The sequence below is a fragment of the Rhamphochromis longiceps genome, linkage group LG3, assembly GCF_057381845.1.
Source record: "Rhamphochromis longiceps isolate RC_006_pf linkage group LG3, R_longiceps_female_GT1.1, whole genome shotgun sequence".
NCBI lineage: Eukaryota > Metazoa > Chordata > Actinopteri > Cichliformes > Cichlidae > Rhamphochromis > Rhamphochromis longiceps.
The window spans coordinates 28,521,223-28,548,252 of NC_140559.1; the positions used below are offsets into that span (position 1 = coordinate 28,521,223).

At 40.0% G+C, this 27,030-nt stretch overlaps 2 protein-coding genes and 1 long non-coding RNA gene across 4 annotated transcripts; 1 reads left to right on the forward strand and 2 right to left on the reverse strand.

Annotated features, from left to right (window-relative positions):
• Positions 1–5,749: 5,749 nt before the first annotated feature.
• LOC146673827 (uncharacterized) lies at positions 5,750–11,228 on the forward strand. Its single transcript, XR_014908865.1, has 3 exons — positions 5,750–5,820; positions 6,518–6,590; positions 10,687–11,228. It is a non-coding gene; the product is annotated as an uncharacterized LOC146673827 (long non-coding RNA).
• Positions 7,239–14,076, reverse strand: LOC146673828 (uncharacterized). 2 transcript variants are annotated; one of them, XM_085392080.1, is made up of 8 exons: positions 13,730–14,076; positions 11,775–11,821; positions 11,512–11,607; positions 11,270–11,371; positions 10,626–10,979; positions 9,577–9,660; positions 8,873–8,973; positions 7,239–8,689 (listed from the first exon to the last, which is right to left on the reverse strand). In XM_085392080.1, exons 4-8 carry the CDS (start codon positions 11,358–11,360, stop codon positions 8,630–8,632), a joined length of 690 nt encoding a protein of 229 aa, XP_085248206.1. In that variant the 5' UTR covers positions 11,361–11,371; positions 11,512–11,607; positions 11,775–11,821; positions 13,730–14,076; the 3' UTR covers positions 7,239–8,629. The 2 variants fall into 2 exon arrangements, with proteins under 2 accessions (XP_085248206.1, XP_085248215.1); XM_085392089.1 differs by lacking the exon at positions 11,775–11,821.
• Positions 14,077–19,635: 5,559 nt separating this feature from the next.
• LOC146673829 (uncharacterized) lies at positions 19,636–26,674 on the reverse strand. The gene is made up of 6 exons (XM_085402341.1): positions 26,598–26,674; positions 24,518–24,722; positions 24,276–24,377; positions 20,850–20,933; positions 20,188–20,288; positions 19,636–19,999 (listed from the first exon to the last, which is right to left on the reverse strand). Exons 3-6 carry the CDS (start codon positions 24,364–24,366, stop codon positions 19,925–19,927), a joined length of 351 nt encoding a protein of 116 aa, XP_085258467.1. The 5' UTR covers positions 24,367–24,377; positions 24,518–24,722; positions 26,598–26,674; the 3' UTR covers positions 19,636–19,924.
• Between the last annotated feature and the right edge of the window lie 356 nt (positions 26,675–27,030).

Here is a 27,030-nt window from a genome sequence, read left to right on the forward strand (position 1 = left end):
GAGACTCTTTGTAAATTGGAGGAGCTGTGGATGGAGTGTTTTTGAGAGAGCTGGGATTACACTGCTGTGAATGTCAAATTTTTGGAACGGTTGTTTTTGCACCGATTTCACAGTAAATAATTCACTGTCTCTGCTAAAGAAGTCCTGCAATTGAGTCCTGCTTTTCTGCAAAGTGGCAAACCCTTTAGTGCGCTTATCTGTTTATTGTGACTGAAGCCAGACAAACGACACAAAGTCATCTTAAACATCACACCACTGCAACAAGAATGGACTGATGTTTGCATAGGTGACATTACTATCATTGCTTTTAGCTCACAGACACATACTCAGTAGCACATGTTCATTATGCAACACTACTTGTCTCTCAGTGACTCAATACTTCTGACCAGAGCTAATCAACTGGCACAGCAGTCTCAGTCATGGTGGACATTGTTAGTCACACTCAATATCACACAAACGGGTACAATTCACATTACAAATGAACAAAAAGTGTTATAACCAGTGTTGGGTAAGTTACTTTAAAATAGTAACTTAGTTACATTACTAGTTACTTCTCTCAAAAGTAACCCAGTTACTTCAAGTTACTCGTTACTTTCAAAGTACCTAGTTACTAGGGAAAGTAACTTTGGTTTTACTCAGAATTCTCTTGTTAATGTGTTGCTTCCATAACTTTGCCAGTCTTCTAGCTTGCTTACTTGCCACAAGTGCACTGTGCCACCTACCAATAGAAAGGAAAAGATAATGTGCATATTTCCACGAGAGAAATCCCACGCCTGGACCGTCATTGACTGCTGCCATGATTCTAGCCTACGTCACAGCGTCATGTGCGCCTTTTACATCCAACACAAAAACTGCAGTCGTGGTGCTTTCGATTGTACTCAGAACTCGGAAATTCTGCCTTCTGAATAGGAAGATGTAGGCAACACCAGACTGCAGATGAGCTGCATACAGGGCTGGACTGGGACAGAAAATTGGCCCGGACATTTTGACTAGAGACCGGCCCACCATTATAGGAATAATCATAAAGCCTTTGAATGAAAACAAACGCTGTTGTGACAGTGATGTACACTGTTTTGATGGTATATATGCATCAATCCATCAATCGTTTGTTGTAAGATTCAGATAATTATTTTTTAAAAGCTAGACATTTTAAATGAGAATAAGATAGAAAAGTATTTCTTTGTGCCCACCTCTCCCTGTAAATGCCCTACCTGCCCCCCTGGCAAAACTTTGCTAGATCCGTACCTGCACAGTTACCAGCTGTCAGCTACATAAAAAAGGATCCTGGTGTTATTTGTCTCTCAGAAACAGTTCATAACTTCCCTTCAACTCATTCATGTCACCTAAAAGGTAAACCTGTTTCTCCATCACCTGTTCAGCTCTGATTCAGTAAGGACATCTCCTAGTTTCATCTTCATGTTTCCCTCTCACCAGATATACAAACCGATATCATGACCAGCAGCTTTTTTACAGCTGTGGCTCCAGCAAACATCAGCTGATACTAGAAATTAATATTAAATAAATTCTAACAACAGCTGATCAAGCTTAAACGTGCTGCTGTTGTTTAGCGCGACATCCGCTGGTTTCCTCTTTCGGCGCAAAGTGGGCGATAAACAAACAAGAGAGCCGATCAGCTGATCATTGATCAGTTTCATGATTGAAGTAGAAACGGGAGAGGGAGGGGGGAGAATGAGAGAAGAAGAGGCAGCTGTGCAGCAAAGACACAGAATAACTCCAGCTTTGTGTCTTTTTCATTGTAGCTGAATTACGGGACAAACTGTTCCTTTTCACCTCAATAAGAAACGCGTAATATTTTCTCTGAATACCAGACGGGACGGTTGACAACTCTAATAACTTATGAACAAAATAAAGTTCAACATCATTAACTTCATAGCACCCACCCAGCTGTATAGAAACTCCGTCATGCTAGCTAGCACGCAGTACGGAAAAAGTCAGCATAACCAAAATAAACTCCACCTAAACTTGGTTTATATCTGACCCAGAAAGACTGCAGGTCATAACTTCTTACCTGAAGTTCAGTTCACACTTGGACCGGCCGCCTCGGGTCTCTTTTCCTTCTGCGTCCCCTTTCTCCAGCCCGAGAACGTGTTGCTTTCTCTCATCCACCTGCTGGCCTCCACCACTTGCTAATGTTACTGAATCTGTGGAAGCTCCGCGATAGCCACCACACGTAGTAACGAGTAACGAGCCTATCTAAATCCCAGTAACGACTAACGTGTTCCTGATTTTGGCATAATAACTAGTTACCGTGCTCGTTACCACATTAATAACGTAGTTACTGTAACGCGTTACTTAATAACGCGTTAGTCCCAACACTGGTTATAACACTGTAACTCTACAAATGAACGCCAGCGTGAACCATGATTCTAGTGCCCTCTGCCCTTCAGCACTACAAGATTTTCCTTTGAAAGTAGAAAAAGTGAGCTCTCTGGCTCCGATTGAGTGCAGAACAAAGCTGATTAGTCTAAACCTCAAAATCAACCAAACACCTCCAAAATTAGTTTATACTTACTTTTTTTTTAAAAGAAGCATTAATTAAAACTGTTCAGTTATTTAATTGATCATCTTTACCTAAGATTTGATTGGTCAGTAAGGTTAGGTTATGACCTTTGATTTTGAAGCTAACTTAATACTGAAAGTACATGTCATGGTCTGTGTGTAGGCAGGCAGGATAAAAAGGACCCAAGTGCAGGACTTGTGGAGGCAGAAAAATACAGAGGCAAACACACGGGGAACAAGGACCAGAAGGGGAACACAGCTGATACAAATTAACTGAAGGGACCAGGTGGACGCAAAAGAGGAAACATCAACATAAGACACACACCTTCAAAGTAAAACAGGAAATTCATTGACAAAACTCAAAGGCACCAAACTCATATTAAGCACTAAAGAATAACAAACCACAAAAATAATACAACACTGGGTCACAGACAGTTCAGAGCTTCAAGTCAAGTCTTGCCCCAAGAACAGTTCTTTACAAACATAGATGCAGGTTCTTGTCTGTCGAGTTCTCTGACACCAAAACAAACAAACAAACAAATAAAAAGAAGACTTAGCACAGATGAAGACCCCAGACTCTCACACAGTGATCCAAACTGTCGATGTCAAAGTGAAATGAGTCACTGGAGCCAAACAGGTAACAAATTGAGACAAGAATTAATGTGTCACTCCAAACCAGAAACTCTTGTCTGATCAGTTTCTAAAGGTCATTGCTGCACATTTAATGGTGTATATATCAGTAAACAGTGAGCACTACAAACACAGGGACAGCTTCACAAAGAGGAGCTCAAAATGGTTTCAGCAGAAAAGCATTAAAACTTAGATATGATTCTTGCTAGTGTGCTGTGTAAGGTCAAGATTTAGAAAGTAGGGTACCAAGATTTAAAATATATTTTAAAAAAAGACCCCTTTGACCTCTGACTTTTACCTAAAGTCAACAGATTAACCTGTAACTCAAAGTAATGATAAGTCTAGTCTCGGTCATTATTTATAAGTTCACTATAGAATAATGATAGAAGAAAAAGACAATCACTGATTATGATACACATGATGTCCAACATGATGTATGTACTGACATACTGTCACAGCTGGACTCACACATTAAAGAGCAACGAGAGACGGGAAGAGGCTCAAACTCAGGAAACAACTATTTATTTACAATAACAGAAACATCTGTTTATGAATTAATCAGCCGTCTGATTCAGCTGAAAGACAAACTTCAGCTCTCAGACTGAAGTTATTTGTTGGTGAGTGGGTCCTCATCCTCAGTATATTAGGAAGACACTGTTACCTTAAAACAATCTAGAGCATAAAATATAAACAATCAAAGTGCTGATGTGTGAGATGATGGACGCAGATGTTAGTTCATGAGAGCGCTGCCCTCTACTGGCTGATGTGCAGTAATACTGCTCTCGTCCTTCCTTCTACTCCCACATTTAAACTGTGAGCAGCTCTGACTGACAACATGCTGTCACACTGAAAACTTCACATCTGCTTCTTCCTCCTCAACAATTCATCTTTACAGTCTGATCTGCAGCTTCAAGGACCTCTCTGCTCCTGACTCTGTGCTGCTTTCATTCACATTTAGACCTTCTTCCTGCAGTTATTACAGAGTGACAGGAGGGGGCGCCAAATGTGACTGCAGGTGTTAGTTGGTGCTGAAAGTGCTGATATGTTTGCGCTGTAACAGTTTGTCAAACTTGCTTGTTAACTTTATGCTGATCAGTGTTGTATCATCAGTAATCAGTGATCAGTAACTAATTACTGATTACTTCCCCTAAAAAGTAATCCCATTACTTTACTGATTACTCTTTTTCGAAATTAATTAGTTACTTTGTTACTTTTTTAAAACATGATTTACAACCTAAATATGTGATAAAGCAATAAATCATTCAACCCAAATCTACTATGTAATCAAATGGAAAAAGTCAGTTTTTAAATTTTGTTTTATTAGTTTTAATATTTTAACTTTCAAGTTCAAGTTCAAGTTGGCTTTATTGTCACTTCAACCATATACATTTAGTTCACAGTGAAACGAAACAACGTTCCTCCAGGACCAAAGTGCTACATGCAACATAAATTTACAACATAAGTTAACACTAAACTAGCTAACTAAGAGGCCTAGTTAGCTGGCTAGCAGAGACAAGACAGACTGACCTAACATAAATTACAACATAAATTAACAAAAAAAAAACTAACTATCTAACTATCTAAGGAAGACTAGGAAGTAAAGAAGTTAGTGCAAAAAGACCAGTAATAATATTGTGCAAAAGAGCATTTACAGGTTGGTGTATACGATAGTTTGATGGTGTAGGTCGGTGTGGGTCGGTGTGTTTGCGCTTGTGTTGATTAGTCAGTTTAGACTCAATGCTTGAGGTAGTTAAGTTAAGCTGAGTGATAATGTTGTGTGTGTGTGTATATGTGTGTGTGCGCGTGTGTGTGTTTATCAGTCCAGTCCCTTTTTGTTGAGGAGACGGATGGCTTGTGGAAAAAAGCTGTTGCACATCTGGATGTGTGTGCCCGAATGCTTCGGTACCTTTTTCCAGATGGTAGGAGTGTGAATGCATAAAACAAAAATTAAAGTATATGCAACATTCTCTGACTGGAAGAAATTAGTTTAACATTTAATCCTATTTTATGCACATTTCTGCACATAAAATAAAATAGGTTTTTGTGTTTACAGTCAGTCTTTCAAATAGATGCAAGTGAAACACAGCAGAAAATAAATAAAATCCAAGACTCAGCAGTCCGGTTGTTCTATTTTCACCTGTATAGCAGGAGTAGGGCAGGTTTTAGTAACGCAGTAATGCAGCGTGCTTATGGGAAAGTAATGGTAATCTAATTACCTTTTTTGCAATAGTAATCCCTTACTTTAGTTGTTACTTGAAAAAAAAAATTGGATTACAACTAACATGTAGTTTAATTGTGGATCATCAGCGGTGATTCTGAAAGGTCATAAATGTGAGTGTAGACAGACAGGATGACAGCAGTGCCGTTGCAGATGTGGCACCCCTGTGAGGGAATGACCACATTAATGTTATTTTGTGTAAAACACTCATGTAACGGGACATTTTTCATTGCTATATGTATTTATTTTCAGTTCTTTAAGAGGATAGAAAATCCATGTAATAGGGATTCATTTTATGTTAGAAAGCAGTGAGGGCGGAACTTTGGTGCTTGCTCCGGGGTTTGGGGGTGCAGTAAGTGGAGCCCACCTTCCGCTGCTTCCTCAGACACGTTCTGGAGGAAAGCAGAGACGCATCGTGTCTTCCTTACTCCGCTCTTCACCTGCTTTTACAGGTCGGTAAATGGTGCTCGCACCGAAAATGTTGTTTATTGTTACCATGGTTACCCACGTTAACGTGAATGAGAGAGTTAAGGCGGTCCGCCCGAGTTAATTACATGTAAACGCGGGAGAAAACCAGAGGAGTGTCCCGTGCGACCGCACCGCGAGCCCGCTCGTTAGGTGGAGCGCTCGTGAAGCAGAGTCAGTGCGCTCCTATGCTCTGTGCAAACGTGTTGTAATGCTCCAATCGAATCAGTTCTGTGAGATGTGAATGTTAATAGTTATGTTGAAAGTGACTGAGTAGATTAGCTAGTGTAACACAAGCACTCTGAGCAACTCTGTGTAGCTAACAGAGGCATTCACGGGTTAATTAAACAAGCTGTGTTTCATGATGCACTAAATAGTGATTTTGCCAGTAAATTACTGGAGGGAACAAATGTAATGTATTTACCAATGCTGTTATTGAATATAACTGTTTAGCCAGTAAGACACTGCAGAAGACAATGTGATGTGTTTATGGATATGATAAAAGAATGTAGTTGTTATGGAAAGAAGTGTGAACTTAAGAAACTGAACCAGTTAAAAAGAGTATATTTCACTGATGTTGTGAAATAAGTGAATGTAATTGATGTGAATGAGGAACCAGCTGAACAGTATATTGAAAGCTCATGTTTAGTGTTTTATAGCATTTATTTGTGTGAAATAAATCAGACTCAGACACGTTCTGGAGGAAAGCAGAGACGCATCGTGTCTTCCTTACTCCGCTCTTCACCTGCTTTTACAGGTAACTTATTGTCATCGTGGTCTTCATCCTTGGGACCCGTAACACAGAGCTTTCCACAGATTATTAGAGCAGCAGCACAATAATTCGTTTATATGTATTTGTATGTATTTAAGCTTGAGCCAGCCAAAGAAAACAAAAACAACTTTAATGTGTGTGACTGGTGCACAGTGGCTGTGGATTCATGCTCAGAGTTAGGTTACATCAAGTGTAGCAGAGATTCATATGAATTTTAACTGGTGATCCTGAGATCCATTGACTGAACTTCACTTTTGTACCAACTACATACTGTCTAACATAAAGACAGTATAAACGTTGTACTGTCTGCATAAAGGATGAAAAATGAGCCAGGACAATTCATCAAACATCTGCTGACATCTGGTTGAATTAAGTTGTGTAAATCCACAAAGAGCAGCAGGTCGGATGATCACAGCCTGTACATGACGAAAATCTACTGAAGCTCTCAGCAGTAATTATTCTGAGTCCTGATTTGTTTGCCCACTGAGCCACTACAACCAATTTTAGGGTTCCTCCACCTGCTGAATCCACTTTAACCCCTGACTGTAATAATTTTCCTGTTTAGAGGCAAAATCACCGTCTACAATGTAGACAACAGAAATATGTCAGAGCTAGTACTTTCTCACTTTTACTTGAGTAAAGAAGTTAAGTCAGTACTTCAATTTTTACTAAAGCAGTGGTTCTCAAACTTTTCACAATGAGTACCACCTCATAAAATATATGGCTCTTGAAGTACCCTTATGACCGTCATTAAAGTACGGTAGTATAGGCCTATTTAACACCACATACAGTTTACATGAGACAATTTCATTTCTTATATGAACGTTTTTCTTGTTTTAACTGTCATAAACAGGATGTGACAAATGATAATAATAACAACTGTACTGCATTAAAACATTCACAACAGGGGGTTATCCGGTCTTTAAGTGATGACATGATGAAAGCTGCTTCCAAACTACTCTGCATTTATTAAGGCAGTTGTGTTTCTAACATGTTTTAATGCTTTGTATCTTGTTCTATTTAATTTGAACAAGCCCCTGAAAAAAGTCAGTGATCACTGTCAGCCTTTCTCTTGTTTTTATCATCACTTTTCATTTTAAAGTTCAGTTTTTAAAACCTTACAATGTAACTACAGCGCAGCCCATGCAGCATTATGTTATTATATATATTATATTATACGTATAAATGACTAACCACATATTGCAGTTGTTCTCCTGACTGAAGTTTAGTCCGTTTACAGCATCCTGCCATGTGACTGTATTTGTTCCTAACCACCGGGAAGGCCTAAGGAAACAAGCCCTCCAGCGCTCTGTAGGTTTTGGTTTTTATGAAAAAAAATAAGCTTTTTTTTTCAATCTTCTAAAGCTGTTTAACTTCTAGAGAGAATCGCAGCAACTACATGATGAAGCTTTCAACTCCAAGACAAACTAAGACAGTTTTCGTGTAGTATGAGTATGAGGGTGTGACACAGGCCCTGTGTATTTTTTACATTGCAGTATTTTAAATATTTTATAATATTTCTGAGTATTCCATCATATTATGCTTTACTTATGTTAAGATTATAAAGCTGAAACAATGATTAGAAACGTTTCTGTTAGCAGCACCCAGCAGTTTATCTTCTAACCTTTTCTTGTTTCCCAGCGTCAGAAACAATTAAAATGCTGATTCTTTAAATGTCATCACAAGAGTTTATTAAGCATGAAACATGAAGCTCCATCCTGTTAATGCTGTTTGTGTTTTACTTGAAATGATCCTGTTTTTATTTTAACCTCTCAGTATATTTATAATTCAAATGAGTTGAAGGATAACAATATTGGACTGAAGCCCTGAATTTAAATCTTTTCTCTGTTGTTTGTGTTCTTTTTTATTCTCTCCAATGGTTCTCAGCGCCAACTTACTGAACAGCATCAAACTGAAAATCTTAAATTTCGTTTTTCCTCATGATGTTATAAGTAGTTTCTATTCACAGTCCGAGATCTGCGGCTCCCAGCTGATGTTGTCATCATGAATCTGAACTAGAAGGTTCACCTGCTGAGAGCTTCTTCCTCATTAACTTCCTGGTTTTGTATGAGGAGGTCTGTTTTCTGTTTAAAATGAAAGACAATTCAAAGATTCACTGAGTTATACTGAACACGACAAGTTTAAGAAACTTTAAACTGTGACAGAGCAAATGATATTCTGACACAAACCATGTGTCAAAAAATGTGTTTTGATCATTTTATATTTACAAAACTTACAAGAAAATCCTGTTTTTCTGACAGACTTACGTGTTCTTTACAATTCTGATAAACAATAAATCCCCATGAGACCAGAGAGATACAGATGTATACAGCCACGACGATTGCTAACCAGAGTACCAGGAAAAATTCTAAGGTACAAAAACAGGAAAAACATAATTCAGTGTTAATGATGTAAACGAGCACATTTTAAAAACAGGAAGTGGAATTGACCATTAAATAAGCAGTATTACTCTGGGAGGTGAACACCAGACTTTATTTACATGTTTCTGATGCACAGAGAATTTAATTTATCACCACTTACAGTCTGGTGACCTCCAGCTTACATCGGGCCTTTTGCCCAATGACAGCCAGGAAAGACTCGAGGCCCCAAAACCCAGAACTGGATAAAACTGATATTTGACATTTTGAAGCAGAACCTCAGTATGTTTACCTGAAAGAGCTGCAGGTTTATGGGAGGATTTTACTTTGTTGTTCATATAGACTCAGTTTCACTTCCATAGAACGAGCCTAGTCTTAGACTCTCTTTAGTCTGAGACTGAACTAAATCCATTTCTAGAAAACTGTGTATTCTGTTCTGGTAAATTAATACAGTGCTCAGATTTGGCCCATATCTCCTGACTGTACTGTGTATAAACAATATAACAAATGAATGATTTTAGTGTTTTTGTAAACTGTAAAGTTATTATTATTTTTTTTAATATATATATATATATATATATATATATATTTACTTATGCCTTTGGTCACATCATCCAAATCTGGCCTCTGGAAATTTCCAGGTTGCTGAGTTGTTTCGGTCTTCCCAGATTTTGATTCTGAAATTAAAAAAATAACATATTTTTTTAAATTTTAGCTCAGGTGGTAGAGCAGGTCACTTACTAATCAAAAGGTCGGTAGTTCGGTCCCAGTTTGCGTGCTAAATATTTTTTTTGTCTGTGATGCATCATCACAGTATGAATGTGTGTGAATGTTAAACACTGTGAACATGTGAGACAGTATAGACCAAAAAGGGCTCGTGTCAATGGGTGAATGTACAAGTTGTGTAAAGCACAATGAAGAACCAAAAAACAAACAAACTGTTGTGATGAGAGAAACAGTTTGTAGCTCTTCAGTGTTGGTTTCATCACATGTCCTGATGAAGCTGCTCAGTAACAGTGTCACTGAGGTTGGACACTGTGGATTTCTGTGGTCGACTCAGACTCTGAGGCCTCCTTCAGGGATGTTACCTGGACCAGCAGCTTCATGAAGAATTAGCCTCACGTGTGTGGAAGCCACAAAGACTCTTGTGTTAAAAAGTCCAACTTACAGCAGAAATAATCATGTTTACAGTCTTCTACATCAACCAGTGTTGGTCTCCATGGATAGTTTCATATCATCTCTGTGTAGACTTCCTATATGTCTGTTACTGTACTCAGCACTAATTAGCAGGTGTGTGTCTGTGTGATGCAGTTTATGGATGTAATTTTCTAACTACACAGTTTTTCTGGTAATTCTATTAAAAATGCTCCAAAAGGAAACATCAGCTCTAGAACAGTGAAGAAGATCCAGTTCATGGACTCAAATCAGTGAAAGTGGGGCTACAGCTGCTGGTGTCTGAAACTCCATCAATCAAACAGGATATTTATAAAGACACTGTTGTTATGAAAGTGGAAACTAAAGATTTGTGTTCATCACTTTGAAACCCTGTAACAATTATACACACCAATTTTATCTCAGGTTTGAACCATGATTGACGTTAACAGCTCACAGTGATCACATGTGTATAAATGAATTGTCTTACCAGAGACGGTGACTCTGCAGCTGTTGTAGCCGCGGCCATAACCTGTGTCCACCTCACACAGGTACAGACCCGAGTCCTCAGTCCTGAGTCTGGACAGCTGGAGTCTGATTCGTCCTTCTCTGAGGGCGTCTTTGTCACTCTGGACTCGTCCTGAAAACTCTTCATCCTCTGAGAACTCGACACCATCAAGCAGATAATACAGAGTTGAGGGTTTCTGATCTTTTTTCATGTAACAGAGGATGTTCAGTGCTGAGATGGACGTGTCTGGTTTGGTGGTGAACGTCCACTCCAGTGTGATGTTGTGGTTCTCCTCTGCCTGATAGGAGCTCTGTGTCACATCCACTACAAATGATCCTGTTGAGGAGACAGAGATGAGCAGACACACAACTTTATACAACATCAGAACTGTAAAACACAGCAATAAACGAAGCATCATTTCTGTTATAATCCAAAGAACTTCAAGGCCCCCACAACACAGCCAGCCATGTTCAGTCGTTCATTCTTTCATAACTCTATATTGTCCTCTTGGTCGTTCTGGCTAGTTTCCAAAAAATTGTGAATTTGAGAACCATTTTTTTTATGTTTAAACAAAACAACCAAAAATGATCATAGATGAGTTTAAATGCTCAGCAGTTTTTGCTCACCTCTGCAGAGGACGAGTGTTAGAAGCAGCACAGCAGCAGAGAAGGCCGAGGGTCTGTGTGTGAAGATCACACTGATCTCCTGAAGAGCCATCACTCATTACTCTGAAAATCAACAAGCAAAACAAGCTTCCTGTTACTCTCTGCATCTCACAGCAAGCAGCCCAGCAGACTAATATAACATCATGTGTTTTATTCTAAATGTTACTGTTTCTGATTCTTTAACAACATTAAAGAAATCTCACCTCAAGGTTCTCTGTGGCGCGTTTCTTCATTTGTCTACTCCGAACATCATCTCCAGACTGCAGATCCTGTACTGTGGATCAATGAGTTCCTCCACTCTGTAACAATAACAGGAAAACAGGTTCAGTTCCAGTGAAATTGTCACGGACCTGTGTCTGAAGGACCCAGGGTCTTTGAATAAGTATGGACGTGTATTTTTTGTGCTGCTGTCCTGCTTCCTAATGTTTGTGTATAGCTGGGTGTGTATGTGGGTGTGGCAGAGCACCTCTTCCTCAGCCCTGGTGGGGTTGTCAGCCAGGAGCCTGGCCACACCTGAGGACGAGAAACGCACACACACCTGAAGTTGATCAAGCCTCGTCTGGGAGCTATTTAATAGTTTGTCCGAGCGTTCCTTGACGCTGGACTGTTGCATGAGACTCCACATTAGTGTTGTTAGTGTCAAGTCCAGTGAGTGTATGCCCACAGTAGTTGAGTGTCCTGATAGCTGCTTCTATCGTTTCTTTCAAAAAGAGCCTGGAAAGCCAGCGAGCACGTGGAGAGCAGACACACGGGAGCGGAGAGCACGAGGCACGGACTTATTGGGGAAGAAGACACGGCACGGGAGTCAGGGGAATGCATCGGGATTGTTTGTGTGAATATTTACTGCACTGTAAATAAACGCACTGTTCACCGCAGCATTTGGATCCTTTGCCCAGACAAACCGTGACAGAAGTCACATTCAAGAAGCTGTTTCAGTGTTTAGCTATTAAGCAGTTTCAAAATAGTTTATATGTAAACAGACCATTAGATCATCACTGATTCAATAACAGAGAATGATGATTTTAAATATTCTGGTCAGGCTTGTACTGGGAGAAAAGATCAGCCTGGACCAAAACGTCCAGGCTGATCCCACAGATGCTGTGAGGCAGTGTGTGTTTGTTTGCAGTGTTTCTCTAAACTTTTCTGTCTGTGCAGGCTTCCAGCTGCTTACCAAAGCACACAGACCTTTTCTGTAGCACACATGCGTTGAATGCTGTAGTGTTGTTGTTGGTATTAATATTGGTGGTGCAGCTGCTGAAATGTCAATTATTGGACATATTTTACTGCATTTACCCAGCATAACTAAGGGAGGATTCAGGGTTACCTGGTCCAGCCCTAACTATATGCTTTAGCAAAAAGGAAAGTTTTAAGCTGAAAATCACATTACAAATGAACAATAACTATGAGACACCAACACATTACTGGAATAAGTGATACTGAACATGAACGTCAGAATGAGGCACGAGTCTTTGGCATAGTGCTTCCTCTTGAATCGTTACTATATTTTCTTCTCTAGCTTTGATTGACAGAGAGCAGAACAAATCTGATGATTTGATGACGAATTTACCCAAACACCTTCAAACTTTAAGGATTATTTCTGAGGAAGCTGAAAAGTCGTGTTAACTGATGATTGACACAGTTCAACACAGACAGGTGCAAACTCAGTTTAATCTATGCAAATTCAACAAATGTGCTTCATCTTCAGTCGTCTCAGACAGCTGGGCTCCTGAGTTTGTATCAAGCAGTCATTCTCAAAGGAGAAACTGAAATGATTCATGTGAGTTTTCCACCCACTGTGTAAACAGCAGACCAATCAGCAACAGTCTGTTGTCAGCTCAGTGTTTAACTCTATTTGACAAATATATTAAAGAAAAGTGTCTGATGGTGGTCCGTGAAACACTCATCAGAAACATCAATCTGCATATTCAGAACAAAACACTAACATCCAAAATAATTAGGTTACATTTATTTTTCTTAAGAAGCAGATACTGTGATACTGTGTTCACTTGTTAAAATGATCATCTTTAACTGAGATTATTCAGCAGGGTTGGGGTTAGGTTATGGCCTTTTATTTTGAAATTAACCTCTTTCCATATCAGTGTAACTTAAGCTCATAACCATAACTGAAAGCTCAGAGTTTCTTTTAAGTCACCTCGATAAGTCCAAAGTCTTTATAAACATAAATACAGCTTTTCTCACTTTGCTGCTACATTTGGAGCTTTGTGGGAGCTTTTAACAACTGACAGAAACATTTATCATCTTGTATGTGCTCACGGTTTGACAGAGAAACAACAGTCTGACTTTATTCGGTAACATGTAGAAAAAAATCCCTTTGTTTTTCCATCACACATTTTTTTTTCATTATTAGTTTCTTGTTTTTTGAGTTCTCCAACTCAAAAAAAAACAAAAAACAAGACTTACCACAGATAAAGACCCCAGACTCCGACACAGTGATCCAAACTGTTGCTGTGAAAGTGAAACGAGTTTGTTGGAGCCGAGTAGGTAACAGGAACTTAGACAAGGATAAACATGTCACTGCAAACCAGACACTCAGGTCGGATCAGTTTCTAACATTCCTTGATGCAAAGCCTATTCATCAGGTAAACACTGATCATGACAAACACAGGGAAGGTTTCACTTTATTACATACTGCGTCAGATCAGTACAGATCATGTGTAAACCAAAAATTAGCTTAAAATGGTTTCAGCAGTTTCTTCTCATCTTCAACAAAAAGCTCACGTTTTTCCTAGCATTTGCATTTCATTCTGTCTGTAAACACAACAGCTCTGAAAGTTTTGAATGTATTCTGATAAAACTCTGTAGGCTGTAGCAGGATCATGTTATAATGATCCAATAAAGTTTGATTTACATCCACCGAGGTCTTCATGGTCAACTTTATGACTTGCTGTTAAAAAATTGACAAAAAGCACTGTGTAATGTCAACATTTACACGTATAAAGATTTAAAACATCATGTCACATTTTACCTCTGAACTCTCCCTAAGGCCAATAGATCAACCTGAAAGTCAAAGCAATTATATATAAAACTGTTTATTTAAAACTATATTTCTTACTGTGTTTGCTGGTGAAAGATGGAACTCCGACCTCTTCTTTAGGGTCAAATATGGTCAAACTTTCATAACATGTATTTTTATCTGTAATTCATTTTCTGCTGCCTCTATATCGGTGACGTTTTTGCATGACTTTGTTTACCATGTGCATTACTGTAATGCACGAAACAAAGATATTTATTAACAGAAATTGATATGAATTTTTCTTAAAATCAAATGAATTCTGCACAGAAAGGACACAGCACAGCTGGAGCTCTGTGCGTTCAGCCTCTGAAGTCTGCAGGTGAACCAGCCTGTAGCTCCAGGTCATTTGCAGAGTTTCTGACCTCAAACAACAAACATCAGAGGTCTTTGTGATCAGATCACGGTCTGTGTTGGGTCTGTGTTTCCAGAAGCCCCGCTAGTTTAGAGACTTATTCATCACGAATGAAACAAGACATAACAGAACATCTTCAACCCGCTAGCGAGGGAAGTTTTTGGTCAAGAACCAGCTCTTGGAGCTCACGCTCCTGTCTCCAGCCCAAAATCCTTCAAAGAGCAGCTTCCCTTGCAGCTATTTATTGACATGATAGTTACAATACAGAATACAACACAAACACCTCCCACCATAAAAGGCACTATGTGTGTGTATGTGTAAGCACATGTATGCATGTGCAAGAAAGTGTGTGTGTGTGTGTGTGTGTGTGTGTGTGTGTGTGTGTGTGTGTGTGTGTGTGTGTGTGTGACCTCCTGCTGACCAAAAGGGTCATAAAAGCAGGAAGCTTACAACAGAAGAAACAGATCTTTCAGGTAGGATGTATCTGCAATAAAACCTCCCCCAGCACAGAGTGGCGGGAGAGGTGGTCAGAGACAAAAGAATGTCTTGATCCTATAGATTGAACTAAGACCTTACAAATTTAAGAAACACAATGACACATTCAATGCACCGTTGTTTTTGGCAGTGTCAGTGTAGATTCATACACAGCTCCTCACGTCATTCACCTCCTATTGCAGCAAAAGTTCACAGTTAATTCATGTAAGCAGTTAACCTGCTTCTCATTGATCTCATACACAGTAAACTACAGGGTGGGCCATTTATATGGATATACCGTAATAACATGGGAATGGTTGGTGATATTAAAGTCCTGTTTGTGGCACATTAGTATATGTGAGGGGGCAAACTCCTCAAGATGGGTGGTGACCATGGTGGACATTTAGAAGTCGGCCATCTTGGATACAACTTTTGTTTTTTCAATAGGAAGAGGGCCATGTGACACATCAAACTTATTGTTAATGTTACAAGAAAAACAACGGTGTGCTTGGTTTCAACATAACCTTATTCTTTCATCAGTTATTTGCAAGTTTCTCTTTGTTCACAGCCATTGACATGTCGAAGAGGTTAACACGTGAAGAGTGGATCGAAATTGTGTTGATATCTGGTGAACGCAGTAACCGGGTCATTGCAGCAGATTTCAATGCAAGACACCATACGAGACCACCCATCTCCCATGCTACAGTTAGCAAACTGCTTGCTAATTTTCGTGAAACTGGTTCAGTGTTGGATTTCTCAAAATGTGTACGCAAGAAAACTGTCACTAATGAAGAAACATCAGTGGCTGTCCTAGCTTCATTCAGCAAGAGCCCACAGCGTAGCACTCGTCACATGTCACTGCAGAGTGACATGTATAAATATATATTTTAACTCAAAAATAGTTTTTAAATTTAATGTTGCTGAAACAACAAAATAAAAAATCTATCTTATCGAGAAATCACTCATCTTTGGAAAAGAGAGTTTATTACAGAGAAATGGCTCTTTCCAAAATAAAAGCTATACTATACGCTTCTTCTGGGCTATATTCTCAGCAGCATATTAAACATATCAGGTCCCCATAAGGAGAATCATGTGCTAACGGCTGTCTAAATGACTCGGGTAAAGTTAGTGGCATGCTTGTTGTTTTTGTCTGCTTCCACTTGTCTTTGCACTAGGATGATGTCGGCGTAAATGTGCAGTCATATTTATTGTGTTCCCACTAGTGCTGTCAGCGTTAATCTCGTTAAAATGACTTTAATGCCATAACGCGGCAAATCTCCATTAACGAGTTACCGCGGATCGCCCCGTGCATGGGGCTGGATGACGTCAACACATTAACAAGCTAACTGCGCTAACACACTAGTTCCCACCAATGTAATTGAGCACTGCATGGCACATCCGACATACTGTTTTACTTTTGTCCATCAGGGTCATACTTCACATGAAAACCAAAATAGCTCCAAACGCCAGATCCGAATGAGGGAGGGGGAGGTTAAATTCCGGGTAGCGTTGAGGCAGTTGCCATGTTGCAATGAGCTTAGCTTCTGTCTCACTAGCTTGCGCTGCACTCAGTGGACATGTCTGTGTAGGTTCTGAGTCATCCAGGTCATCGTAGTCAAAGGAGCTTTCAAAGAAAAGCGTCTGGACTTCTTTAAGTTGCTTGAAGACGTTTCGCCTCTCATCCAAGAAGCTTCTTCAGTTCTAAGGTCAAATGGTGGGGAGTCCCAGATTTAAACCTAGTGGGAGTATCCCCACACAGAGGGACAAAAGGACCCCCTGATGATCCTCTAATCGCCTGAGCCAAGGTGTGAAAATGGGTGTGGGTCCCAATCAGCCAGGGTAAGTGGATCTGCGCTCGACAGTGCAGCCTATGCGGAGTAGTCGAATGCAGATACACTGAGCTCTTGACACAGACAGCATCGTCAGAAGAAAAGTTGATAAAACAAATTAAAAATTTGGTATTATTTGATACATATGCGTACCGAACTGAAAGCACTGTATCAAACGGTAAAAAAACGGTAAAATGTATTTTATATGTGTTTCAAATTGTGCTGCCTTTACACACAGACATGTTTCATGACTTTGCTTATGCATATTTAGCCCGGATGGGAATTTGGGAGCAAGTGGTCATAATTCCCATGGACTAAAAAGCAATAATCAAAAATGTGTTCACAGTTAAGCCCATGTGATGTAAATTTAGCCTGAATGTAATGTGCATTGTAATATGTCACAACAGTAAATGTAGTAAATTAGAGCAACAAAACTAATATGTCAATAATTAAGTGTGATTTCCTACAAACAATAAAAATGAGAATAAAGAAAAAAAGTTTCCATTATGATATCAGAGTTTGTTAGCTGTGATCCTTGAGCCGCAATAATGAACCAAAGCAAAGTCTCCAGAACACGAGAGCTTCATGTTTAACCAGAGGTGAGAAAAATCTGAAAACTAATATTTATTTCATTGAGCCAGGTCTTTTTAAAAAATGTTTTTGCTGCTTTAAAATTAATTTCAAACTTTTTGATGCATTTGATGCACAGAGTCAGCTGTAATGTGATGCAACACTTCATGCTTTTGTTTATGACGTTGAAGAACTGACTTTTTTTTGTTCACTGTGTTAAAGAAAGAAAGAAAAAAAAACACACACACACTAAGCATGGAAACCAAACACATATTAATTCGAAGATAAAAAGCAAACATACAGGTATATTAAAAAATGCACAGTCTTAAAATAGTGAATAAAACAAATGCATGACAGGCAGCAACACTGTAACACTGTAGTGCACAACAAGCAATATAAACCAACCTGTAGCTCAGTTTTGGATCATCAGTTGTGACCAGCAGTGATTCTGACCTCTGAAAGTTCATAAATGTGAGTGTAGATAGACAGGATGACATAAGTGCTGGTGCAGGAGTAGTTCCAGCTTTAAACACCGGGCAGAGCTTTCCACAGACATTAATTCAATTCAATTCAATTCAATTCAATTCAATTTATTTATGTAGCACCAAATCACAACAGCAGTGGCCTCAAGGAGCTTTATATTGTACAGTAAGAGGTCTTTATAAAAAGGCAACAGTACAATAATTAGTTTAAATTTGCCTCACTCTTTTCCTCACTGAAAGTTGAACTAAATTCCACGCTCGCCCCTGCAGGCATCCTTCAAATTCGGGTCCTCTACCAGAGGAGCGTCTTTTCGACATCTTCTTATTAAAACAGCTTCTCGAGCTCTTCTGAGCCCTTGGTATTTCTCGAGCTTCTCATGTTCCTTCTTCCTGATGTTGCTGTCATTCAGAACCGCTACATCAATCACTACGGCCGTCTTTTTCTGTTTGTCTACCACCACTATGTCTGGTTGGTTAGCGACCACTATTTTGTCCGTCTGTATCTGGAAGTCCCACAGGATCTTAGCTCAGTCATTCTCCATCACCCTTGGGGGAGCAATAACATGGCTGACAACTGCTCCATTCCATAGTCGGTTTCCGTAGCCAGTCTTATCACTGATCTCACTGAGGGGATTCAGGCCTATGCAGAACAGCAGTGGGGACAGAGCATCTGCTTGGTAGATTCCACACTTGATGGTGACTTGTGCTATGGATTTGAAGTTGGCTACTAGTGTTGTACGCCACATCCCCATTGAGTTCCTGATGAAGGCTCCTGTTAATCTTGTACAGGTCCATTCCAGGATCCATGCGTGGGTCATTGGCCTTCTTGTAGTCCAGGCAGAGCACAGGTTGGTCAGTCTGGTCTTGCTGGTGTTTTGCACTGGTATTCTTGCCAATCCCTTTCTGTGCCCCACTCATGTATTGACCCATATGTCTGTTCATCTTAGCCAATATGATGCCTGACAGGAGCTTCCACGTGGTGCTGAGGCAGGTTATTGGTCGGTAGTTGGATGGTAGTTGGATCCTCAAGGACCCTGGGACCCCCAGGACCCCGGATCAGGACTGTCCGGCCTTCGGTTAACCATTCTGTGTGTCTTTCTTTAACTAGGAGCTGGTTCATTTGTGCTGCCAGATGCTCATGGAGTGCAGTCAGGATCTTCAGTCAGTAGGCATGAACCATGTCGGGGACTGGTGCTGTCCAACTCTTCATACTGGAGACCCTTTCTTGGATGTCTGCCATTATGATGGTTACTGGACCCTGTTCAGGGAGGTCGCTGTGGTCTGCAGTCAGATCAACTAGCCACTGAGCACTGCCGTTATGGGTTGTGTCCTTCTACTATATGCTCTTCATGTATTGCTCCGTCTTCAGCCTTGGTGGTGCTGTTCTCATATTGTTCCCCTGCCACTGAGTTGCCAGCTGTTCTATATAAGGCCTATATGTGTGTGTGTGTGTTTGTGTGTGTGTGTGTACTTTTGGGGGCTTTTTTAGCAGACGCGTGAAAACAAAAGTACAGAAACCATTTTACTGTGAATGAAAATGATAACAAGACTTTATTAAACAAAACATGAAGCCCCATCCCGTTAATATTGTTTTCTACTTGCCTTTAACTTTAATTCAAATCATTCTGGGTTTTTTAACAGCTCATGATATTTATATTTCAAATGAGTTGAAGGATATCAATATTGGACAGAAGCCCTGAATTCAAATCTTTTCTCTCTTTTTTATGTTGGGTGTTTTCCCCCTCTGTTTGTTCTCGACGCCAACTTACTGAACATCATCAAACTGAAGACTTCAAATCTGGTTTATTGCCATGATGTGTTATAAAGAGTTTCGATTCACAGTCTGAGATCTGCAACTTCCAGCTGTTGTTGTCGTCATGAGTCTGAGCTAGAAGTTTCACCTGCTGAGAGCTTCTTCCTCATTAACTTCCTGGTTTTGCTTGAGGCGGTCTGTTTAAAAATGAAAGACAATTCAAAGATTCACTGAGTTATACTGAACACGACAAGTTTAAGAAACTTTAAGCTGCTTTAAACTGTGACAGAGCAAATGATATTCTGACACAAACCATAAAAATTTGTTTTCATTATTTTATATTTACAACACTTAAAAGAAAATCCTGTTTTTCTGACAGACTTACGGGTTCTTTGCAATTCTGATAAAGCATAAATCCCCATGAGATCAGAGAGATACAGATGAATACAGCCCAGACGATTGCTAGCCGGCCTGAGAAAGAAATTCCTAAGGTACAAAAACAGTACAAACACAATTTAGTGTTAATGATATAAACGAGCACATTTTAAAGACAGGAAATGGAATTAACCATTAAATAACTAGTGTTACTGTGAGAGGTGAGCACCAGACTTTATTTACATGTTTCTGATGCACAGAGAATTTCATTTATCTCCACTTACAGTCTGGTGACCTCCAGGTTACATCGGGCCTTTTGCCCAATGTTAACCAGGAAAGACTCGAGCCCCCGAAACCCAGAACTGGATAAAACTGATATTTGACATTTTGAAGCAGAACCTCAGTATGTTTACCTGAAAGAGCTGCAGGTTTATGGGAGGATTTTACTTTGTTTTCCAGATTTTCAAAGTAGATCTAAGATGAAAACTGTTTGTATTGTTAGCCTGATGTTTCATTTCCTACCTACCATTACCTTTCATTAAGCCAACACTACACAGACTCAGTTTCACTTCTATAGAACGAGCATAGTCTTGGATTCCTTTTAGTCTTGGACTAAAAGGAATCCAAGACTAGAAAACTGGTTTTGTGTTTCTGTTCTATATATATTTTTACCTGCTTCTTTGGTATCTTCACTCTGATCCGGCGTCTGAACATTTCCAGGTTGCTGAATTGTTTCTGTCTTCTCAGGCTTTGATTCTAAAATGAAACAAAACAAAACATAATATATGTTTTAATAATATTTTGTATTAACTTAAAAACGGATGTAATGTTATATCAGTGAATTAAGCTGCTCTTGGCTCTGTACATAGTTTTGTTTTACCACGTGGAAATTTACAAAACTGAAACATGAAAACATGAAGACACTAAAAAAAAAAAAGTGTTGTGATCAGAGGAACAGTTTGTAGCTCTTCAGTGTTGGTTTCATCACGTCCTGATGAAGCTGCTCAGTAACAGTGTCACTGAGGTTGGACACTGTGGATTTCTGTGGTTGACTCAGACTCAGAGGCCTCCTTCAGGGATGTTACCTGGACCAGCAGCTCCATGAAGAATTAGCCTCACGTGTGTGTAATGCTGGGCTTACACTGTGCGATTTTTGGCCCATTTTGAGCCGATTTTTGAGTCGTGCGACCGTCTTGGTGATCGGCCCGATTTTGGCCTTTATCGTGCGTCGTGCATCGTGTAGTATACGTGGGGTAACGAGACGCGATTAACACCTCACGACCAGCTCCCGATCATCAATCGCTTGGTCGTGAGGATTTCCAACCTGTTTGATATCCTCGCGACCATCGTGAGGGTGTCACCGCAGTTTGTCACACTGCGCACGCGCAAACACAAATGTCAGGGAAAAAGGCGGAGCAGCACGGCAGTGCAGCGTGTGATCTGGACACAAGCGATTGTAGCCGCTAAGACTGGTGGACCTAAATCTTCACCACCACCACCACCACCACGTCTGGTATACATACAAGCCAAAAAGGGGAGTGGGTGGGTCAGCGCTCAGGGCACAGAAACTTAGCTGGCTTCAAACACACCATTTATTTTCCATGAAAAAAAAAAAAAAAAAAAAAAAAAAAAACACAGCCAGAGTCACAGAATACAAGATACAATTCCCCATATACAATAAAAATAGTGTTGCAATCCGCTAAAAACCCTGCCGGCAGAAATAACTATACACTATTAAAACAAGGCTAAAACATGTTTTCCATATGCTAAAATTACCCTCCCACAGTCCCTTAATCCCACAATCCAGCCACAAATGGGCGAATGGTCCTTATCTGAAAGAGACAGGAGAGGAACTTCTCTTCCGGGATGGGGAAACTTGCCAGCAACAGACCAGGGAGGAGGCTCCTATCGCAGACCTGTCTCCTCCAGACAGTGCGTCGCCGCACAGTCCCGCCCCACTCCACACCTGAACACGGCCTCCCTCGTCTCACCGTCAGATGCAGGCAGAAGGGCATCCCTGCCCTGTTGTGCATTGCGGCCATTGCCACCCACTGTTGCCGTTCCTGCCGTTAGGACTAGATCGCCGAACGACTCGCGGTGCCCCACAGTCAGGCAGTAGTTCGTTCCACACACGTGCGGGCTTGCACGCGTTCCTTTTTCTCCTGCTCACCCTTCGTGCATCGCTTCTTTCTTCTTTTGTCTCTGCGCTCACCATCCCCTTTAACAGGTCAACCTGGCGGCTGATAGGCCACCTTGGGGAACGCCCCCACCTCACAGGTGCCTACAATTGTCTGTTTAGTCCACAGTGGGTTAAAGGAACATGGTATAACATTAACACAAATATAAATATGAGGATAAAACCATGCAGTATAAATATCAATAAACAAACATGCAATATAAATATCCCAATAAAATCATGCAAATAAAATCAACACTATGTACCAATACACAGATTGATAAACATAAAAACACAAATTTCCGCTGTGTGACACGATGGAGGTACAACTAGTAGAACTTTGGAAAGCTCATCCGAGCCTTTTCGATGTGGCATCACAAAATTATCACGACCACAACAACCGTGAAAATAGTTGGATCTACATTGCTGCTCAATCACAGCTGCCTGATCAATGTTTTTCATTAGCAGTTTAGCAAAGTTGATGGTGGTGGTGTGTCTGTGTGAGTGAAAGACAGACAGAGAGAGCGAGCGACAGAATTTCTGTTATAACCTTCATTTTGGACTTTATGGAGGCACAGTGTGAGCACTCAGGTCGCATCAGAGCATCGGGCCGTATAGTGTGAGACCCTGCATCGTGACCTACCAACTTCTGACCCCTGTGAGTCAATCGTGCAGTTTGAGCAGGAGCTGAATCGCGCGACTGAAAAAAATCGCACAGTGTCTGCCCAGCATAAGCCACAAAGACTCTTGTGTTAAAAAGTCCAACTTAAAGCAGAAATGATCATGTTTACAGTCTTCTACATCAACCAGTGTTGGTCTCCATGGATACTTTTACCATCATATCATCTCTAGGCTGTTACTGTACTCAGTAACAGCTGCTCTCTACCCAGTCTACAGGATATTTACACCTCAAGCTGCATTCGTAAAGGCACTAGCATCATAGCTGACCCGCGTCCCCCCTCCCACCAACTGTTTACTCCCCTTTCATCCAGAAGACGACTCTGCAGTATCAGGAGCCGGTTGTCGACATTGTGAATTAGCTTTTCCCCCCAAACAATCCATCTCCTGAACACCATGCTGCCCTCCTCCACACTGGAGTCTCTTCTCTACACACTTCTTGGACTACACAACACGATACATAAAACTCTCCTCTCATATCCAATACTTGCACTATTCTGTATTGTACTGTTTGACTCTGTGTATTTAAGCTCATCCTGATTCTTTCTATTTCTTATTCTATTTCTATTAAGGTACCATACTGTTGTATTCATTCCTAGTTCCTCTTATTTCTGTATAGTCATATATTTAAATCTTTCATTTTATTTTTACAGTTTGCACCTTCGATGCAGGAGGACAATATTTTATCCCACTGTATACTTGAGTGTATATTGTTGGGTTGACAGTAAAACTCTGCTTAACTTGGTAGCAGAGCTTTCAGTTGCTCTGCTCCTCAGCTCTGGAATTATTTTCCTCCTGATATCAAGAATAGTGACTCGCTTCCCTCGTTTGAGTCAGAACTTATAACACATCTGTTTAAACTGGCTCACTCTTCTTAAACATTGACTCCGATATTTGTCTACTGCTGTTTTTAATCCTTGTTACTGTTTGTGCTTTTCTTTTCCTTTTTTGTTTTTGCCTCATTTCTCATCCTGATTGTAATTTGTAAAAATGTTTAACATATTTTCATTGGTGTGTTTTATGGTTTGTTTGTTTTTTTGAAAATCTAATTTCAGGCAAAAAGAATGAGATTTAAAAATAACCACAGGTTACTACACAGACCTACAGTCCTAAAGGTGTCAGGGTCCTGGGTCTGTTACGCAGTGTTTTGTTTTTAATTCATATTCTTTGAGTTTTTCATGATTCAGATTCTGAGCTTAATCATTTGTATAAAGTGTGACTCTGCTAAACATCTGTATACTCACCTCTGCAGAGGACGAGTGTTAGAAGCAGCACAGCAGCAGAGAAGGCCGAGGGTCTGTGTGTGAAGATCACACTGATCTCCTGAAGAGCCATCACTCATTACTCTGAAAATCAACAAGCAAAACAAGCTTCCTGTTACTCTCTGCATCTCACAGGAAGCAGCCCAGCAGTCTAATATAACATCATGTGTTTTATTCTAAATGTCAATGTTTCTGATCCTTTAACAACATTAAAGAAATCTTACCTCAAAGAAATATTTCAGTGACCACTGGAAAAGAGTGCTGCTTCTTGAAAAACTTTCAAGTGCAAACAAAGATAAGAGAAAATCTCTTCAAGGATTTCACGTTCAGAGCTTCTTTGTGGTGCGTTTCTTCATGCGTTTCTTCGTCCCTCTGAGCAACATCTCCAGACTGCAAATCCTGTACTGTTGATCAGTGAGTTTCTCCACTCTGTAGCAATAACAGAAAAAATAGGTTCAGTCCCAATGGAGTTGTTTCAGTGTTGATCCCATTTATATTTAAGCCGTTTCCCAAAAATGAATTTTTTTCTTTCCTTTTTTTTGCTCTGACACAAAAAGACCCCACGCCCACAGATGCTGTGAAACAGTGTATGTTTGTTTACGGTGTTTCTCTGCACGTTTTGTTTTTACAGGCTTCCAGCTGCCTTTTCCTGCCCAGCACACCACACACAGCTCTTCTGTGGCACACATGCTCTGAATGTTTCAGTGCTGTTGTTCGAATTAATATTGATGGTGCAGCTGCTTAAGCGTCAGTTAACTTGAACATTTAATTGTATTTATTTATTTTTTTCAGCTCCATCCTGTTTTTGCTTTTGTGTGTCTATATATACCAACCAGTTCTTCCAACAAGGTGCACAAGAACATGGGGACAGCAGGGGAGTAATAAACATGAACCAGTGGGTTGATGGCAGTACTTGTAGGGCTGATTGTCACTCACCCTTTAAGCCAACTGTAGCCTGTATGATTATTTCAATTATGAAAAGATTATATTGACCCATCAGGTAAATGCCTGGTTTGCCAGATTAATAGTCCTGTCCTGAACATAAATGAAGGAGTGAGAGTCTGCTGGATGAACTTGATTCTTATCAGTGGAGGGATAAATACATTCCACTTAATGTACTTAATGATAGTGTACTAAACAGTTGTTGCTCTGTGGTTCGAGTGACTGACTAGAGTCAAATTCCTGAAATTGTACTGTCTGACTATCATATTTCCACAACTAATTAAAGCTGATACACCATGCTGTAAGGAATTCAACCAGTGCTTACCAGAGCTCATTAACTGGCAGAGCAGTCTCATACCAGAAAAACAGCTACAGTCACATTAAAAATGAACAACGTTACCGGAATAAGTGTTATAATACTGTAAGTCTGCACATTTATATTTGTGTGAACAGTGAGTCTTTGGGATAGTTCTCTCACCCCTTGAGCTGCTACAACATTTTCCTTTGAAAGCAGAACAAGCTCTCTAGCTTTCATTAACAGTGTAGAAATAAAACCTTACAGCTTAAAAGTCAACCGGGTCAAAAACCAGGATCTTTTCAAAGTCAGGGGAGGAAACTGACCCTGCCCCAAACAGCTGAAAAGCTCACTGATGATTGTCACAGTTCAACACAGGCACGTGACTACTCAGTTTAATCCTGGAATTATGTTTCATAATTTTAGCAAACGTGCTTCATCTTCAGCCATATCAGACAGCTGGGCTCCTGAGTTCGAAAGAAAAAACAAAGATGCTGCTGCAGTCAGCTCTGTGGTTGTCTCTATTTGCTAAATATATTAAAGAAAAGTGCAAAGACTCTGGCAAAGTTGGTGGTGATCCTTTAAATACTCACCAGGAACACTGTTCAGTTCATACACAACTAAACAATAGCATACAAAAGAATTGGTTTACACTTGTTTCTTTCTAAAGAAGCATCAAATACAATGTTCCATTATTAAATTGGTCCTGTATATTTGAGATTTTATTGGCTAATACCAAAACCTAACCAAGGAAGGAAAGAAATGGGCTGGTCTTGGGTAAAAGATCGAAACACCCTGTGAAGTCGTGGCACACAACGATGTGTCCCGCTGGTAAAGTTTCTGGGCTGCCTTTCCTTGTAACAGTCCTCCCTTAAGATTTTCTCCATTTAAAGCTATGCATTATCAGAGATTGTAACATCTAGTCCTATCACTGAATCAGAGTCACCAGGGTTGGAGTTAGATTATGATATTTATTATGAAGTTGACCTGCTTTTTGTTATAAGGTTCTTGTTTGTTCGTTCTCTGACTCAAAAACAAGACAAACAAAAATAAATAAAAAGACTTACCACAGATAAAGACCCCAGACTCCGACACAATTATCCAAACTGCCGCTGTCAAAGTGAAAGGAGTCGCTGGAGCCGAGCAGGAAACAGGATTAATGTGTCGCTGAAAAACCAGTCACTCCAGTCCAATCAGTTTCTAATATTCATTGCTGCGCATTCATTGGTTGCTTCATGAGATAAACACTGAGCACTACAGACACAGGGATGATTCAGCTTTATCACATATTGCATCAGATCAGTACAGATCATGTGTAAACCAAAAACAAACTCAACATGGTTTCAGCAGTTTCTTCTTACCTTCAACAAACAATACATCTAAAATGTATTAAGTATAAAGTAAGTAATGTGTCTAAAGATCAAATTTTTTTTCACTTGATATTCATGATGTAAACATTTATATGAATTTTATTTAAACCAAATGAATGTTGCACAAGTA